This window comes from Zonotrichia albicollis, chromosome 9 (genome assembly GCF_047830755.1).
Source record: "Zonotrichia albicollis isolate bZonAlb1 chromosome 9, bZonAlb1.hap1, whole genome shotgun sequence".
In the NCBI taxonomy this organism is placed as follows: Eukaryota; Metazoa; Chordata; class Aves; order Passeriformes; family Passerellidae; genus Zonotrichia; species Zonotrichia albicollis.
In genome coordinates this window covers 32,026,867-32,046,454 of record NC_133827.1, presented here as the reverse complement: position 1 = coordinate 32,046,454, position 19,588 = coordinate 32,026,867, and the positions used below count along the sequence as shown (strand labels likewise).

The window sequence follows — 19,588 nt, the reverse complement described above, 5'->3', positions numbered from 1 at the left end:
TTTTTAAAGGGCACGACTTCTTTTCCAGCCCTCCTTGGTGCCTGGAACAGAGATTAGGCATCAGTCAGGGATCTCAGCCCCCCGGATGCTGCAGTCAGCCCTTTTATCCATGTGCCTGCGTAGGGGGACAGCCTCTTGGGACTGTTTAAATTTACATTAGGGAATGTGAAAGAAAATGTTTACACTTGTCTGTAGGCTTAGGGGAGAATAGACACAGCAGCTCTTGAGGGTGCTTCATATTCCTGATAGATGCCCTTCAGTGTGCATCTTTTTTTGCCACTGCAATGTCTTTTGGGGCTTTGGATGGCTTTTGTGACCTTGGAAAGAAGAATGAATAAGAGACGAGGTAGCAAGGGTGTGTGTATGAAAAGAACCTTGCCTCTGGCAGTGATATTGTTAGAGAAAGTGCAAAGAAAGAAAAAAAAAAAAAGGAAAAATTAAACACAAGTCCCAGCCTGAAGTGTATCAAGACTGAATCACTTCCTTTTTTCTTCCTGGTTAACATTTCTCACAGTCTCTTCTTGTCAGTACAGTGGATACTATTGACATCAAACACTTCTCTGTCCCTCACCTGTCCCCAGCTAAAATAGAAAGTAAGAACTGCATCCTTCTTGCTCTGTCTGCATCTCTGTCTAAGCCCAGTGCTCAAGGCTATGGAACATAAGGAGAGGCTGACTCCTGTGTTGTGTGCCCTTCCCACCCCCTCAGTGCCTATCCCAGCCTGCAGAGTTTGGTGGGTGGCAGCCATAGGTGCAGCCTGGTGGAAGCAGGCAGTGGGCACTGAATTCATCATCTCTGCCACCTCATCTGTGGCTCACTGGCTTTTACTGGGGGAAAAGACAGTAAAGCCTTTCAGGACAGAAGTCCTTATGTACTATCTACTCACTCACAGCTCCTGATTTGCCTAAATTCCACTTGTTCCTCCTGTGACCTTTGTCCTTCCTTTGCCCCAGAAGGCTTTTCTGCTTTTCCCTGTTCTTGGATGTGTAAATGCAGGAAGTGTTGATGTGTTATAGCTCAAAGAGAGCTCCCAAGCACCTCAGGCTAAAACCAATGTACCAAGAGCAGAAGGCACTGTGGGCTCCCAGCTTTGTTTTGAGTCATTAGCTGTGACCTTTCCTAATATCCATGGTGTTCATCTCCAGTTTTCACTTGTGAGTTGGGAGGTTATCAGTGACCTGTGATAGCACAGTGTGTGAAATGAGCTGATGTACAAGAAAGGTTGTGTGTTTAGCTGCAGCTCTGCTGTCTTGGAGGTGTCTGCACAGATAAACCAGCACTACATTTCCCACAAATGACAGCTCACCTTCCAGGGACACAGTTCAGAGGATGAGCTGGCCACAGCACTCAGGAAACATGTGCTGAGCTCAGCCTCTGTCAGACAAGAGTTTTGAAGTGGATGGAGAGATGGTGGATATTGATGCTGGAAATTTACACTACGATGAGCAAAGTCAAATACCCAAAGTATTCAGGAGTTTGGCCATTGCCTTGTGCTGGTAGAAGATACACACTGCGGCTCAGGAGTTGCTTGTAGCCTGCCACCCGTGTCAGCAGGTCAGTGCTGCAAAGCCACACTCCGTGTTTCCCTGACACAGCAGCACCACCTGGCACCAGCAATTGGCTGAGAGGCCAACCTGGCAGCCCACATGGCATCTCTCATCTCAGGGCTAATGCCTGGCCTGAGCTACAGCCCTGCAGGGCAGAGAACACGGCATGGAGAGAGGGGAAAACAGAATAAAAGAGATGGCTGGGCCTGGGTAGGGAAAGGAATTTGGAGCAGGAGTTGGGAATGACATCTGGGAGCCAGATTCTTCTCTGTGAGCCCACTGCAAGGAGCTGGCTTGGTTAAACGAGAGACATTCTTGTTCCTCTGCTGAAAGCTGCAAAATATGATAAGAGGAGGTGATCTAGGGTTGTGGGAAGAGGTGACATCTAGGGAAATCATTGTGCTTTTCATGTCTTTTAGCTCAGGGAATAGCCCTACAACTCTTTTAGCACAGTGAGGCAAAATTTGAGACCCCGTGTTGACCTCTGCACTGCGTGTTCTATAATGAATGTTCCTTGGAGTGGTGTGGGGAACCTGAGGCACTGACTGCTGTTGGCTTGTAGGATTAACAAAAGTAAAGCAAATTTTCATCAGAGCAGAGTGGGTTGATGGGGCTCAGGAGTGGATTACCATCAGAGCTGCTCTGAGCTGCACACCAGGAATTAAGAGGCAGACAAGCAAACCAAGCAGTGAAGCTTTCTGCTGTTTTTCTCTCTTTTGACTCAGAGCAGAGGCTGAGCCAGGGGATAGGAGTGTAGGCGTTGCAGAAGTTCACGTGAGTGGATAGTCTCTGGCATGAGTAATTTGTTGGACTGGGTTGGCTTACATTTGCTTTTTGTCGAACTCACGTTGGCTGAGCCAAAGATAGCATCCTTTTTCTTTTTAAACCCATTTTTCCATATTCTACTGGCTGGAAGAGGGGGCGCAGAAGCGACATGTCTGCAACAATGCCATAAATCCAGACAGAAATAGAATTAGCAGTTCCCTCTGGTTCCGGTGTTTGTATCTGCGGGGCTCTGAGCTAGACCAGCCCGGGCTCCTCGGAGCAGAGCTGTGTCTGTGTGAACCTGTTGTGCCTCAGGACCTGGAGCTCGGGTTTTGTTCCAGAGCAATTCCATAAAACTTTTACAGGAACGTCATGACAAAGAGCATGGGAAGAGGAATAGCTTAACCCTCTCTTGCTGAAGTTGGTGTTGCAAATGCTTCAGTTTGCCCACGCAGCAAATCCTTGGGTTGGATATTGAGCACTCTAGGGAGAGAGAAAATTCAAGATTTGTGGGGATGGGAAAGAAAAAGCAACCACAAACCTTTCCTTGTGAGGATTACCATTTCCTAAATGTCTTTAAAGTCCATTTCTGCCCCAGTAGACCCTGGCATACATCGGTAGTGTCATTTGTTGGCACTGTTGCACTGCATTATGTTCCTGCATTTTAGAGTTGGGCTCTTAATCTATGTTGATTATGTTTTAATTGAATAAATAAATCAGAGCCCAGAATCAATAGAGATGCTTCTGTGCTGTTTTATTTTATTTTTCTAGGTTTCCTAAGGACATTTAACTTTTACAACCTTATAACTTGTTCTGCAGCATTTGCTAGTCAGCTATTGCATAATTGTTCTGGGGAATGAGAACCTGGGAATAATATGGCCCAGAAATGCTAGGAAGCAGAAATGAAATTGGCTGATCTCATCTGCCACCATCCCTTCTCTCCAGGGTCAGGGTACCAAGCAGGTCCTGTGTGGACTCTAGTGTTATTCCTGGGTCTACCATTGGCTTGATTTATCACCTCACGTGTTGGGGCCTTGGATGCCCTTTGCATCTCCCCTCTCCTTTCCAGGCTGACTTTTGGCTGCTTAGCTTCAAAATTCTCTGGAGTGCAGCAATCACAGATTTTCTGTCTGAGAAGCCTGTGGCAGTTACAGGCCAACAACTGGAAGATGAAGAAAAATCAAACAAGAGCCATGAAGTGGACAAGAAGTTGCGCTTCTGCAGATTTAAAAATCCAGGTGCCTGCAGTTAGCCAGGAGTAATGATCTGGGCTAATTCCTGTGAAAAATATTTCTTTTTTTGAACAATAGTTTGGATGGAAAGGCTTTGGCTCTGTGATAAAAATAGGCAAGAAGATTCGAGTTTGTAAGTATTTTCTAACCTGACTCTCAGCCTTTAAATGGTATGTTTGTGTATAAGCCACACTGGAGCTTCCATTTTCTTATTAGTCAAGCCAAATATATTGTAATCCAGTTAGATTTAATAATCATTAGGTACTAATGGATGCCCCAGCATGTATAGGTTTGGCACATCAGAGGCTGCCTACTTTGCATAGCCTGTCTCTCTTTGACCAACTTGCCATGTATGTGTCAGATTGATGACTGGGGAGTTCTTTAAAATAGGTAATGATCGACTGCTACTAAAATGAAATTTAAATGAAAACTGTCTGGAACAGCCACTGAGCCAAGGAAAAGGCAAGCTTTTGGCTTGGAAAATTGAGGTAACTTGGTGAGAGTAAAGGCAAACAGAGCTAGATTGTCTGTGGGAAGGTGCTAGTATATTCTGAACAGTTTTTGCAGTTGAAATTAGGTGAGCTGTTAGGTAATTCTTTAGTATTTTTATTATTGACATTGTCCACCTCTGAATGAGCTCTTCTGCACTGAACTCTGTATTGCATGTCTGCAGACTCTGTCCTGTCCAGGGGATTTGCAGATAAGTACGACATGGAAGAACAGAAGACAAATAGCTCAGGTTGAGTAAAGACTTTCACTTGACTCAAGAACTTTGGTTTCTGTGCATGCCCTGGTGGTGGCCTGGCTCACTGGGGCTAGCCCCTAGCACCTAATTTGTCCATGGCACAGATCCTCAGCTGGTTTTCTTAAATTTCCCATTCCTAGTGAGGCTGCCTAGTTCCCAAAGCACTGAAAACATGGAGGAGGATGTTTCCTAGCCTTTACCTATTTGGTGTCCTGCTGAGAGGTCCCACTGTTGGGTTGGGCTGTACTGCACAAAGATCCTTCCTAGAGGTTTTGGACTAGGTTGTTTTATCAAAAACAAAGCATGTGAATGAGTCCTCTTTAAAAATGCTTATTCTAACACGGATTGCAGTGCTGCCCTGAAACAGTGGGTTGAGGGTCACATGCTCTGTTCTGGTACTGAGTTCTGAGTTTTACTTTTTGAGGTGGGTGATGGTGGTGAAAATTCACATTTCTTCCCTTCCAAGTGAGTGTCCCTACCAGCCTGGGTACAAATGGGACTGGGCTGTTTTGAAAGCAGAAAGAAAGAAAAAATTGTTGAATTAGAGTCCTTGGCTGCATGTTGGCATTTGCTCTGGGCATGGGCTTTCCTGCAAAAAAGCCTTTCCACAAGGACCTTACTTATGTTATTTTGTGGCTGCTTGTTGCAAATCACCACCCTTCACCTTCAATCTGCTAGAAATGGATTGAACTTTTTCACTCCTCCTTGAAGGAGCTCATTTTTCAGATGAAATTTGTGAAGAGGCGTTGAATCAGACAGGTACACATACGAAGAATTGATTTAAAATAAGAATAGGTGCACGTGGCCAGTCACTGGCTGCTGTGGTTTGTAGCTCTGTTCTGTTTGTGTTTTGCTTTTGGGATCCAGGTGCTCCAAGCCTGTTCCCAGCTTTGTCCTTCCAGACAGGTATCCTTCTATAACGCATCTTCTCCATCTTATGGTGGGGGGATTGTCCTGCCTCTTCAGCTCAGCAGCAGATTGCTGAATTGCTAATCCTCCAAGTCAGTCTTACACAATGGGACCCTTGTGGCAAATGTGTGAAGAAAAGCCCCAAAGCAGCATAAATTCCTGTGAGATGGAAGCTTGCTGTTAGTTCTGGAGGGAGCTATAGGATTTCAGCATGTTTGTCCCTGCAACGCAAGAGTTATTGCTGGGCATGGGTGCAGCTCCATGAGGACAGTAAGAAAGCATGTGCCGGGCCAAGTGTTTTGAATAACTGGAACTTTTCTTTCTTCTTTAAGGTGAATCCTGGTGGCAAGACCCTTGAGGAGAGGAGGTGCAGTTTAGATGCAGAAATTGACTCTCTGACCAGCATCCTGGCTGACCTGGAGAGCAGCTCTCCGTACAAACCTCGGACTCAACAGGTTAGTTGCGCATTGCATAAACACAGAGTGGGAAAGGGGCCAGCATCGACTTCTGGAGTCAATTTGCTAAGTGCTTGGTATTTGTTGTGGGAAGGCCAGCCAGTTCCTCCTGATAGCATCCAGATGTGGCTGTCAATGGGGAGAAGGGCGCAGCTGCTCTGAGGGGGCACCGGCTCAAAAGCTGCTGCACCTCTGAGCAAAGGGCCTCTGATCCCGATTGTCAGATTGCCACAGAGATTGTTAGAAAAAATACTTGCAAAAAATGGCATTTCATTTGCCTCAACTCTCAACCAACAATGACTCGTGAATTAAAACCTTCTCGGTTCACAAGGACTTTTGTGCTTTTATTTTCTTGTTTTTCTGTTCTGTTAACTTTGGTCTGTCGCGCTGCCAGAAGGATCCAGATATCCCCATCTCACGAAGTGGCTTGGATCAGAGCTCAGCTGTCAGGGTGGCTGTAGCCCAGCAAGGCAGACTGGAATTCGCACTTCTCTGCTGTGTCTAGACGAGGACTGCAGGGGTGACAGTGACTTGGCTAATTTTTGTCACTCATCTAGGTAGTGCTTGAGTGGAGCTATTTAAGTTCTGGTGAGATGTCATCTATTTATCAGAGGAAGTGGTGACACCCCAGTGGCACTTTTAAAAGGGCAATTCTTGTGATCTCATAAAATCATCCTAGATATGTTTGTGCCTTGTCTTTGCTTCCTAGTCTCATGACCGGTCTCATTTCTTACATGTGTGTGAGTCTGTAGTCTGTATACAGCTAGATGTATGCTGTATTTCTCTTAGTAAAGCCCCAAAAGTCAAAAGTATTGAAGGGATAAGTCAGTGATGGGTGCACACTCACTACCCATACAAGCCTTCTCTTTGATTTGTTTTTTTTGGTGGTTTTCATTGCTCCCTTTCTTTTAAGTAACTGAGAAGTGATACCTTTGGAGAAGAACTAAAGTTGTGATTGGATTCTCTTTAGATTTGCTCTTCTTCAAGTCTGCAAATGGAGCAAAAGCAGAGCAAAATCAGATTTGTGCTCTTTTGAAAGTGTCCCCCTGCACACAGAGGCTTTGGGTTTCCATCCTTTCTGCAGGGACCTCCTTATAAATTCAGCTTTAATTTTAGTGGCATGTGCACAGTTAATTGCATAAACTTACAGACTTGTCCTTGAAAAGAAGTCTAATTTGGGTTAGTCAGTCAAAAAGATCAACAATGTAAACCAGATACAATTCAGCCCTTTTTCTCGTTGGTTTCTGTTGTTGTGATAAATGACATGAGTTCTGCTGAGACAATGTAGTGAATAACCCATGTTCAGTTTGTTTGCACGGGCCAAACACACACCAGTGCACACTGTTACTGGGGAATGCTTTACTCAAAATACTGCTAGAGTTGGGTGAAAGAGATCTGTGCTCCCCATTTTGCTCAGCAATGCCCACAGTCACCTCTCATATCTTTGTGGGGACATGTAACTTCTGTACCCATTTCATGGAGCATCTACAGTTTGCTGACAGGGCTGCTGACTGTTTCCCGATGCTTCTTCCTTTGGGATCTGGGGTTCTGTGAATAGGTTGGTTTTTTTCACTTTTATTTTATGCCTTTACCATTAAAAGAAAAAAATTTAAAAATCAGTGTCCAGTAACAGTGTCCAAATGCAAACTTCTGCAGCTGTATTTGACTTTGGAGGATTTGAAGTAATAGCCTAAGTTTGGGATTTGATCTGACTTCCTAAGTTCATCGCCCTCCAAGATGATGTACTCATTCCCCTTCATGCAGATGCTTGTTCCCATGGCTTTCTGCCACACCTTGGGTGAGGGCTCTGCAGACTTGTCACCTGCTCCCAGGTGTGCTACACACTGTGTGGCCTGGTGGGCAAAAGAAGCTGAACTCCATCTCTGGGATCAAATCCCAACTTGATTTGTTCAGTCTATCTGACTTCCCAGCATCTCCTGGTTAACGTATTGATGTCCTGTGAAAAGTACTGCTACAGCAGCTTCTAACTAGAGCTGTTAGAGAAAGAAAATGCCAGAGTTGGATGTATCATCTGCTGTAATTAAAGAGTACTCAGACAAGTCCTTGAAAGGTGGAACTAGAACGTAAAGCTTTGATATTTTCCTTTGTTTGATCTGTACTAAGTATTAAAACTGGTGAGTCATTTGATGGTCTTATAGTAGGATAATAGATTAGGCTGCAAATTGTAAGGTACTTACTCAGAACATCAGCACATTTATTGGATTACACCTTAGCTGACCTTCCCAAATTTATCAGGGTAATGGCTGCAGATAGGGAAAAAAGAGCTACGACTTGTTTTCAGAGAAGACGTTTTCAGTTGTGCTTACGTGGTTAAAGCATTATAATAATTTTATAGGAATACCTTGCCCTTGGGGACAGTCTTGTTCTTGAATAAGAGAAATTTTATTGTTACATTTCTTTTTCATATTATCTTCAGGACAGTTTTAAAGCAATGTAAGATAAATCATAACAGAGTCCTCTCTCACTGGAGCAGGAGTGATAGCAGGGTAATGACAAGCAGTTTATTTAACATACACTTCCCATTGGCATGAATTCACACAAAGGGAAGCTCTTTTGATCCTTGGTAAGGCTTTAAGATTGCAAAGGCACACACTGCACCAGGGGTGCCCCTGACACAGAGGGATGTAATGTTTCTCAGAAAGGATGGGCCAACATCAACCCCAGACGCTGTCCCTCAGCCCTTGCTGTTGAGGACATGGGTGAGTGTGAATCTCTGCACCATCCCTGCATTGCTTACCTGGGTGTTGCTCTGGTGGCATTTTTTGTGTGCTGGGCGGGTGACAAGGACACTGCCATGAGCTGAAAGTGGCCACCATTAACAGAAGAAGGGAGAGAGTTTGGCCACCTGTGGTCAGCAGTGCTATCCTGGTACCTCATGGTCCTGCCTAACTCTAGGCAGCTGGGTAGGACAAAAAAGGTGATCTGGGCTGAGTCCATGTCTTGCAAAGCAAAAGTCTCTCTGAATCATAGAAGCAGTCAGAAATGATTAAATGCAAGTTTTTTCCTTTCAAAATTGCACATACCTAAAAACACAGGAAATTACAAGACTAAATCATCATCTTTAGCCTTAACAGAGCAGCATCTAAGGATGTTTTCTGTCATGTGAGGTGTTGTAGGAGAGATTGTATTTAAAGAATTCACCTAGAACTGAAATTTTAGAAAGGATCTGTATGACCTTCACCAGAATGACTAGTTCTAGCCCTCTGGTACAGTAAATTGAAATGGACAAGATGACCAAGATTATCTCAAAATTGCCATGACTGAAGTGGAATATGAGGTTTAACTTGCCTCGGGTGTTGCTGGAAGAACTGCAGATGCACTATGAAAAAAATCTAATTAATTTTTTCCTCTAGTCTGGTGCAGTTTGGAAGTACTAGTGTGATGAGTAAAGTACAGAGCTCCTCTTATGTAGCTGCAGTGTGCTTCTGTGTACATATCACACCTTCTAAATTGCAGTAACTCATTGGAAAGTTCAGAGGCAGAGAACCCACTGTATCTTTCATTAGTAAAAGGAGGCATTAGTAAAAGACAAGATATGAGGTGCATAATTTTCATGGATGGGAGTAGGGGCAAGTCATAAATTGTGTGAACCCCCTAAGTAGAGGCCTAGTGAATGCTGTGTTTATCTGACTCCTCTATTAATGGGTATTTCCCTTATTTTTTACCTGTTCTGCTTAAATCCTTGCATAAGAGATCAGTGCAGAAAGACCTTAACAAAAAAAACAAAAACACTCCAAACCAAACATGCCAAATTTCAGCCCATAAAACAAATGTTTGCATTTTCTAAAAAACAAGAAAACTTTGTGACTCTGGAAAAAGGGCTTCCAGCAGAGACTGTGAAAATGAAATACTGGAAATAGCAGCACACGTAAGCTCAGGATTCTTTGTCCCTGCTGTGAATTATGTATTGAATGATGATTGCTTTGTCTGGAATTGGACACCTACCTTCCAAAACTCTTGAGTTTTCTCCTGAATTTCCAACAGAATGTCTGTTTGGCAAAATAGCACTTTGTGGGAGGTGTACCAGGTAATAAGATGTACCTGGTCTGATGCTGTTTAACGTTTTGCTAAAAGCAGATGCTCTGTGGCCAATATTTATGAAGTACTTAAATAGCAAAAAAATTTGTTTGACCATGCACCATGGCCAAGATGAAATCTGGTTGTGTACAAGCTCTTGGGGGCAGCTTGATCCAGAGGGAACTGGGCTGGCACTCTGGAGACCTGTTTCATTCCCAGCAACCACTGCTGTGCTAAATGACCGTGAATGTAGTGTTTCCCTCTCCTTCCTCTCCAAATCTCTTCTGTCCTTGTAGCTTGGCAGCTTCTTCAATGTGATTTGCCTCTTACTCCCCATGTGCATGGCATGTAGCAATGTGGAACCTTGGTCTGGGTTGAAGGCCTTTGGGTGATGTGGTTGTGCAAACAGGTGGGGAACATGAAGGCAGAGTTAGGCAAGATTTCTAAGGATCCATGGCTGTGTCCCTGCCTCTGTGTCATTGCCCCCAGTACTAGACACCTGACACTATCCAACACTTTAAGCCAAAGTGAGCACTGTTTTGAAGAGAAAGAGGCTCATTCTCAATGTGAGCCACAGAACAATAAAAATGTAAAGAAAATTAAGTTTAAAAAATCAGCAATACATTTTCATTATGGGAAATAATGTCTTGTAATGACTGGAATTTAGAAGGGATTTAAATGTTTGACAGTGCTGGTGGTTATCCTGTCACTTCTTTTGATAACCATTTGGGGATAGTAAAAGCAGAGAAAAGGCAATGGATGTATTTTCTTGCAGAGTGGTGGGACAGGATTGAACAGTTTCAGCTCTACAAGACAAACCAAAGCAAAATGTTGAAGTGTTGCTGAAGACTCCTAGGAAGTCTCTTCCCTGTGAATTTCTAATTGTAGTGCCCCACTTACAGCTGTGTCAGGAATGCATAGCTGAGAGTTCAGGTGTTTTATCTTGGTTTATGCAGCACTGTGTCTCCAGTCATGATTAAAGCTTCCAATCCAGCAAGGGGAAGCACATTCCCCAAGCTTTGAGAAAGATCTTTATGATTGCTTTTGGTTTGGGCTGTGAGGCTCTGTGAAAAACAGATCACTGAATTTGAGCTCCAAACAGTCTGTGCAAACATGCTAGTCCAGGCTCAGAGTTGGTTTTGTTGTTCCTGGTACTTGCCTGAGCCTGGCTGCTTGGGTTGGTGTGTACCAAAAGGATTTTAGAAGGGCAGTCCACAGGGTTAGTTACAGAACTCCAGTTACTGTCGGGAATGTATTTATTTCTTTTAAGAAAGAAAATTTAGGTGTACAAGCAGATTGAGATTGATTTGGTGGGTTCAGAATGAATTCCTCCCTCCTGTAGCATTTATGTGACAGAGAGTTTTATGGTTCCTCAGTTATGGGACTCAGGGGGATATGGCTTTTTCAGATGTTCAGTTTGGGCTGAAATGGATGGCTTAACTTCTGCCATCTTCACATATGAAATCTGAGGTAAATAAGAGTTTCCTGGCCTCATTCTGCTGGTCTGAGCACATCTAACTGCTGGGCATCTGCACAGCTTTGCCAAACAGTCTTCAGTGTCCAGCAGCACAGATCGGTAGCCAGGCAGTGCTTTCCCAATGGCAAAGGGTTCTTTGTATTGGTTTTTGTGAAGTCTGTGCATTTTGGGCTTTGTAGGTGTTTGAATCTCTTTGTTGTAGGGCAAAGGGGCTCATTGGAGGTAGGCTCATCTGCTGTAACTGAGAAGCATCTGCTGTCCATCCTGAAGGGTTGATGACCTTTTAGTAGGACCATCCTAGCTACTCCAAAGCTTTTGTGCCACACACTGCTTTTTCCTGAAGGCTGTGAGTGCTGCTATTTTGCTGACTTGGATGACAGTGGGTCACAGCAGTGTCCCCAAGCTGGTGTTGGGCTGGTGAGCTCCAGCCCTTGTAGCAGCATCAGATGGGCTGTGCAGACTCACTGCAGGGTGCTGACTGTGGCTGTTCTCAGTGGGCTGTGACACTTTTGCCATAGTCATGGACATCAGGAATTGCATGGGCTGTTCTGTAGATGGGGTCACCTCTGAGAGCTGTGCTCCTGCTTCTGGCTGCAGCACGCTGGCTTTGTGCTGTCTGCAAAATCCGGGTGGATTACTGAAAGTAGGAAAGGAAGTGTCCCATCTGGAGCAATTTCTGTAGGTTCCTCCCTGCACTCCAAGTGCAAAGCCTCTACATCCAGAAACGCTTCCTGCTGTGGTTCCCCTCTGGAAGGGCAGGGTGGCATTCCCACCCCACATGGGTGATGTTTGAGGGGGTCCCTGGGTAGGAGCTTTCTGGGAGGACCGCTGTGGGTGCGCTGGCTGTGAGCAGCACATCTGTCCTGCCATCCCTGACATGTCTGCAGGCAGGAGTGTGCACAGGACGGGGGTGCTCAGCCATGTACGTGTGAGTTGGGAGGCATAGCCAAGAGATGATTTAATGTGTGTTTGGATTTGGTTTTTCTCTGTAAGAAGGAAACCTTCCTGCAGTCATCAGCTCCAGCCAGAGCGTGCAGTAACTGATGCTGCTCTGATTAGCAGATGCCTGAATCGGTTGCATCTGCTGGTATGTATTAAACCTTAATCCTTTTGATAAGAGCATGTCCGTGAAGATTTTTAAAGAAAGTTTTCTGAGATCCGGGATTATCAGCCTGTCACAGATGAACAGGATAAGAGTGACCTTTGCAGGGTATTATTTCTTCCTCTTGTACTACCATCAGAGTGAAAATAAATCAGCACTACTCCTGCTGTTTCTTTTTCTGATAAATTACCAAGTTCACAGAAATATCAGTGAAAGTTTCTTTTTCATTTTTCCCCTTCTCTTTTTCTGCATCCATTTTGGTTTTCTGCCTACGTGTTTGGCTAAAGCTTTAGATGACAACTAGTGTTGGATGTATTGGACTTTAAAATCTGTGCAGGCATCTCAAATTTGTATATGGATAAAGATAAACATTTACTTTGGGAACAGTGATAAAAAGCAAATAGTACTGCATAATTTGGTCTTTTTCTCATTCTGCATTTGTGATTGTTTTGAGATCAGAGTTCTTATTCTCTACAGCTTTTCAAGGCCTTCTACCTATTGTTGTGTTTTTTTTTTTTCTATCTTTTTCCCCACAATGGGACCGAGCTGCTGTAAGCCATCATCTCAGGAAGCCTGTCATCATTTCCCCATCCTTGCATTTTGGCACTCGCTGTAGTTTGGCACTCTCCTCAAAGGGCTGCGGCGCACTTCATGAGCTGTCCGTGTGTCCAGCCAGCAAAGAGCAGCAGCCTCTGGGGCAGGAACCTGTGTTTTGTTGGGATGCAGCCTCTGCTCGTGTTCTTGCATGGGTCGATGCAATCCGAGTGCTTCAGCGGCATCGGATTCACCACCATGGCAGCAGCCCTGTGAGATGGGGAAGGACGCTGGCTGTCTCATGGGCAGGGAGGAACCCAGGCACTGGGAGATCAGATGACTTGATTTGTCTCTGAGTCACCAGAGGCCGCACTGTGGGCACCCTGTCATGGCTTTATCTTCATCTCATACCCCATTGGAATGGATGGGCAGAGTGTGTGGGAGAACACCCCCTGTCAGAAAGATTTAAAGAGGTCTTGGCTGTGGGGTTGATCTCCCCACGTGTGGCAGCCAGTCTTCTGCCCAGTGCCTGTCAAGGAAATAACTGGTGCATTTTGAAATGAAGGCACAGTTGATTAATTATTCCTACTCAGCACCTATTGGTGTCCAGCAGTTGGCTGCTCCCCACATATGATTTGATTTCTGTGGCCACTTTTAAGTGGGTTTGTGGAAGGGGTATCTGTGTGAAGAACTCTGTGGCTGGGCATCCCTGAGCTCCCTGTCCTGGGGAGCTGCAGGGTGTGCAGTGGGGCCACCCTGGCTGTCCTTGCTTGGCCCATGGGGTGGCCCCACTGCACACGTGTGCGGCGAGCGCCAAGCCTGCTGCGTGTCCTGCAGGCAACTTGAACTTTTGCTCTTCCAGACTGTGCTGTAACCAGGATCTCTGACCTGGAACATGGATTGTTTGGCTGACACACACAGACAAATGCCAAGGCTAATACTAGGGGGAGAAGGGAAGTGGAGGGGCAGTCAGGAGAGGTAACAGATGAGAACAGGAAGGGTCAGAGTCCGCTCAAGATGCAAGACACAAGTCCATAGGAAATCAGGCTTCCTTTGCTCTGCTCTCTATGATTTCTGGTTCTTTTGTGTTGTGTTTTTCTCTTCTGTGCACAGGAGGAACCAGCTGCGTTTCCCTCCCTGCTAGGGAAAGGAAATAGTTCAGCGCCAAGGGAACAGCACAGCAACTTGCAGAAACACCTGCATGGCAATACATCACTTGGGACTCTGCTCCCACTGTGGGCTCTGCTGGGCGTATTCCCCAGGCCATTTCCACCAAAATTGGAGTGACAGTGTGGTTCATGCATCACACTCACAGCAAGGAGGGCATTGCCTTGTTGTTCCTTCAGATTGCTTGGAGTCTATCCAGACACCATTGCAGGGCAGGTATAGATCCTGTTGATGGGAGTTGCTGTAGAATTGTTCTCTTTAGAAGAGGAGGAGAGCTGCCTTCTGCAGTGGTAGTTTCTAAATACAGTTTGAAAGGTGAAAGCCTAAACACACTGGGAAGCCCTGGCATTTAAAGCATGGTCTTTGTGAGTTTGTCCTTGTTACTTATTGCCGCGTGTTTGTGTGAGTGCTTGCAACTTTCCATGTGTTCTTCCTTGTTGTGCCCTGGGGTGGGAGAAATTTGGTTCTTTTGTTCTGCAGATGGAGAGCTGAGGCACAGAGAGACCTTGCAGCTCATTGTAAAACAGGGCTTTGGACAGATATCAGTGACATTCTGGGATAGTGCTGTCACTCACTGTTGTCCATCCTGTTCCCCATGGTCTGTTTTCCGAGACTGCCCTGCTAGAAGGTAGGACCTCTCCCTGGAGCCCTTGCTGGCCATTCCAAAGGCAGATTAGGTGTATTCACAGCCTCATTTCAGGTACGGTCACCTGTAAGGACCTAGAGCTCCACAGAAAAATAAGACTTGGCCCTGCAGTTTCTACATCAGAGTCTCCTACCAGTGTGTAAATAAACCTGATGCATTTGTAGCCGGAATATATCTCAGGATTGTTCCAAGATGTTCTAGTTCAAAACTGAGTTCATTAAAATAAGAGGCAGAGGCATCTGTAAATGGTTTGAGAAGCAGTGTCTATATTTTCTCTTATTGATTGCCTTTGGCCTTCCTGTCTGGAACCTTTTGAGAGATGGCTGTGATGCTGCAATGCATTGTCTCTTTCTGTATATTAAAGCTGCTAAAAAAAACCCCCAACCCACATCTAGCCTGTATCTGAAAGCCATGAATTGATAGATCCTTGCTCTAGCTCTTCAAGTAACTGTGAATTACTCCAGGCTGTTACAGTTTCATTGTAGGGAAGTTCTTTCCTTGACTCAGACTTCTTTGCATCACAGTAAAATGCAATTAGGTGACGTACTTATTGCGGCTTGGAAGCACTTAGAATTCTCTCAGCCTTATGTTGTCAACTTTTGCTCAATAGCAGACTTGTGGACTGTGTCACTGTGCCTGTGTTAGCATATATTATCACCATATGGTGCTTCAGTAGTGAATAGGAAACTTCTATGAGTATGTAAAAGAGGATGAAATGAAAAAAAATATTGCAGTAAGATAAAACTAACATACTGCTGAAAGTGAGCACTCTATCTAGCTGCTGTTTCTATGGGAAATCAAGCATGTGTTGGTCCAATGGGTATTACTGTCTTCCCCCACAGATTTAAAAAGGAAAACTAAACAAAAAAAAAAGGACCTGGCCAGAAAAAGGAGATTTTGAAGCAGTTATAAATACTTCTGCCAATGTTTGCAGTCTGATATTGATTCCTCCCTGCCCAAACAAAATATTTTGAGACTTACAATGAATTCTTCACTTGGAAGGAAGTAGTTTTGTGTGCACGAGTACAGTAAGAGCAAGGGCAGGTTGTGCAGTTCTCATGGCATTGTGTGCCTCACAGGCAGGACTGTTGCAATCATCTCACCTGATTTCTAGCATAAGGCAGGTCAGAGACTTTGCTGTCTTGCCGTAAGTAGCACGGTATTTCTCTCTTTTTTCTCTCAGTTTGACAAGAGGCTGAGTGCCTTACCCGCTCTGGAGTGATTTGTCAGGTGTTGATGAGAACCCAGTCCTGTCCCAGGCAGCTCAGAACCATGAAGAATTGCCATCTTGTATATCAGCAATCACTCCAGTCATCCTGGAGTCTCAGGCAATTTGATGCTGTCTTCCCAAACCATTAACTTGTGATCCAAGAAGAATTCAAGAAAGATTGGAGGCACAGTTCTCTTTCCATCCAGCAGAAAGCCAGGATGCACGTGCAGCTTCATGCTGTGATTGTCAAGAGGGGAGGAGAAGATGCTGGGGTTGATTACTGTGCTGGTTTGCAAAAAGATCAGCTGTGCATTACATGGAATATCTGTGTGACTAAGGTCCTTTTCCAGTCCTAAAAAGTGGTAGAAAAACAGTTGTTCAGCTGAATTTTTTTGAGCACTGTATAGTTCAGCAAAGAGATAATGCAGATATTGTTTTGAATTATATTTAATCTTTTTCTGGAAAGATTTTGACTGGAATCCACATCAGCAGCTCATGTCCAAAGTGCAAGAAAAGGGATCTGACTGTGGGAAAGGGTTACCATAAAGATCACAATGTTTTATGAGGCCCCAGTGACAGCTGCTACCGTGCTCCAGACAGAACTCTCTGCTTCCTGAGAAAAGCTGTGGAGATACCACACAGAGGATGAATTGTTAAGTGGCTCTTTTGGGTAAATGTAGATCACTGTTAGGTTTTGGAGATATCTGGAAGAGTCAAAGCCAACACCCCAAAGCAGGACTGTTTAATACTGGAAATCATCAGACTTTTTGGCGAGACTTGCCTTTGACAAGACTTGGCTTTGACTTTGTTGAGTAATGTGGTCATTTCTAACTAATGGCAATAAAACTTTAGGGAACACCTGCTGTTTGGATATTGAACATATGTGTGCGTGCTCATGTAAAATCACAAACGCAGGCAGGTCTAGAAAATACAATTTGTATTTGGCATCTTTCCTACAAATCGTTTTTCAGAACACCTTAAAGCCTTCCTGTAAATAAAATCGTTTCAGAATTGAGCTCATTAATGGAGAGAAGGAGATGTGGTAAGGCACAAAGGCAAAGAAGGGAAAAGGTGGCTTTTGTTTTGTTTTGTGGGCTTTTTAAAGGCAAAGCATCCATTTGATGAACTCAATCATCTGTTGAATGTACTCAGTGATTTCTCAGGAGGACATATGGACAATCTCAGGAGACTGTCTGCATGATTGGAGCTGCATGGAGCCAAAAACAAAATGATGGGCTGATCGCTTAAAAAGTATAAATGGAGGGAACATCTGAGGATCTCTGGCAGTTTTCCTTATGAGGCAGTGCTGGATTATCCCCTATAATCAGTGCTTTCGCCAACCCAGTTTCCAATAAATTAAATGTAAATATCTCATTGCTTTCTTTGGGTGATTATTCCAGACTGAAATGTATACAGCTGCTAAGAGCTATTTGACTTCAGCATTTCCTTTTTTAATTTAATCTCCTTGTTCTGAGTGACACTTCATATATGTGTCCATGCATATGTCCTCGTACCATATGGACACATTCCACGTCTACACATGCGGAGTGTGAGGAGGTTGAAATTCCCCAGTACAGAAAGAGCTGTAATAAAAGGACTGACAGACTGGGTCTGTAATATGCCTGACCTGACAATTAAGCAAACTTATTACCATGTCAGCTTGCCAGATGGATCATCTACTCATGATGTAACGTGTGTTGCTTCTTGAATATATTGGAGTGCAGTTTCCTATTTTATGTTTGTTGAGCTGAGAAAGGGAGAGGGAAGAGACAGTTTTATTTGAACTAAACCCACTCGTTTCAAGTGTGTTTAATGATAGCAATATGTGACAGATAAAATAAAATCCTAGGCCCTGGTCCATGTTTATTTTAATTTCAAGCAATGGGGAGAGATGGAAGAGATAAAATTACAGGCTAAAAATGTCTCTTGATGTAAAATAGCAGCTTGAGTCCTGAAGGGGCTTTCCTTGCTGCACCCTGCAGGGTTCTCAGATACATTTTTCAGAGTTTTGCTAGGTAGGAGTTTGGGGCTTTGGCTATAAGAAAAGTCAGGTTGGACTGGTTGGCATCAGCTTTATAATTGTTTCCTTTTAAGTTAAGATAAACTACACTGAAAGAGTGAGGAGGAAAGCAGTGCTTAGTCTGAAGCATCTATCACTAACCTGGACTTTCTTTTAGCCAAGTCTCACCCTGAGGTGAGGAGGAGGTAAGTTGTTCTCAGTCCTGTCTTGTGTCCCTGAGACTGCCAGACCTCTCCCTGCTGTTGTGTAACCTTGGCTGAGCCATCTTCTGCCTCTGACCTGCTCTTCTGTTAAATAGAGAAAACTCCCATTTCTCTGCCCACCTGCTCAGTGTGCAGTGTTTGGGTGCAGTGAGGATGTGTAAGTGATGTTCTCTTTGTGACCTTTAGTATTTGTATCTGAACCACTGGGGTTTTATTCTCTCCACTCTCCTGTCACAGCAGCATGGGTGAATTGGGATCAAGTGTCCTTTTCTGAGTCTTAGGTGGAGCACAGCCTTGCACCTTTGCAGCTGTTTCACCTTTCTGTGTGGCTGAGTTGGCAGAGTCAACAACACCAAGGTGCTGTTCTCCATTTTTAAGCTGTTCTCTGCTTGAACAGCTTAAGAACTCCCTATCCATCCAAAACAGGTCCCTCATTCGGCTCGTACACCTCTGAGGAGCTGCAAGCCAACGACTCAAGGAAACATGAGGGTGATCCTCTTGGTCTGCAAAGATGCTTGAACTGGCTTTGCAAGTGGAATGTTGTGCCCAACAGCTGGGAATTTTTCCTGCACACAAGTGCAGAATAGTAGAAGGGAGATAGTAGACATTAGTGCTCAGAGCTGTCACCTCCTTTGGAGATGCATTGTGTGGGGATGTAGCAGTGCATCCAGCACTGGTTGCATCATGCTTTTGACTCCATTAATTGCACTTGTATGCAGAAGACACTGCAATTTCACTGTTGGAAGCCTGTCCTCCAGGGAATTTTTAGTATCTTATTTACCTGTTGAGTTTTCTTGAGGGTCTCAAATGCTGTCTGTTGTGAAGACTCAACTTTGTCTCTGGCTTGGCTCATTTGATGAAAGCATTTTGGTGTCCTGGACTCAGATAAATGCTCTTTTTGTAGGATTTGTTGTCTGAGCTTGGAGGGAAGTTGACTCTGGAGTGTATTCACTCAAATATATTTGGTCCTGACTCATATCATTATAGTGTTGGTTAGCTGCTGGTGTTTTCTTAAAAGTCTGGTGTGTAGAAAAATAACCTATCTGCATGAGAAACTGGAATTTAAACCTTTGCTTATCTTTTTCTCATATGTCAAGGTATATAGGGCTGAAATTAAGAACCTGACCTTGCCCACCCTGTGTCAGATGAGTGGTCACTCCAGCTCAGTGTTCTTCCCCATAAACACCAGAGAAAGTGGTGCAAATTCATATCTACACTGCCCCAGAATATTTCCATTTATCTAAGAATTTGCTGTTCACAGAGAACTGGCTTGATTTAAATTATGTCTTCCTTAGTATTCAGTCAGGGATTTTTCTTCCATCAGCTCATCCAATTGCTTTATGAGCTCATGTAAATCTCTGGAATTTAAAACATCCCATAGCAAAGAAGTTCAGTGGAGGTGGGGCAGACCCACCTTATTCTTGATATTTTTGCTTTGCCTCCTAGAAGGGTGGTTTCCTGTTGCTTCTTTCTAGCGCTGGAAGTGACAGAACAATCATTCCTCCTGTTTGTACCAGTCTGAGTCTTAGTTCTCTCTT

The 19,588-nt window shown here is 44.3% G+C and overlaps 1 protein-coding gene across 16 annotated transcripts in view; it reads left to right on the top strand.

The window, feature by feature from the left end:
- The window catches only part of LPP (LIM domain containing preferred translocation partner in lipoma), a 332,629-nt gene that overhangs the window by 162,171 nt on the left and 150,870 nt on the right, over nucleotides 1-19,588 (top strand). For 15 of the 16 annotated variants that reach the window (XM_074547227.1, XM_074547223.1, XM_074547233.1 and 12 more), the window contains one exon: nucleotides 5,531-5,653. In XM_074547227.1, the coding sequence (XP_074403328.1) occupies nucleotides 5,531-5,653 (123 nt within the window). Of the gene's footprint in view, nucleotides 1-5,530; nucleotides 5,654-5,711; nucleotides 9,543-19,588 lie in introns of those variants that run through there. The other variant, XM_074547235.1, reaches the window with a different exon arrangement.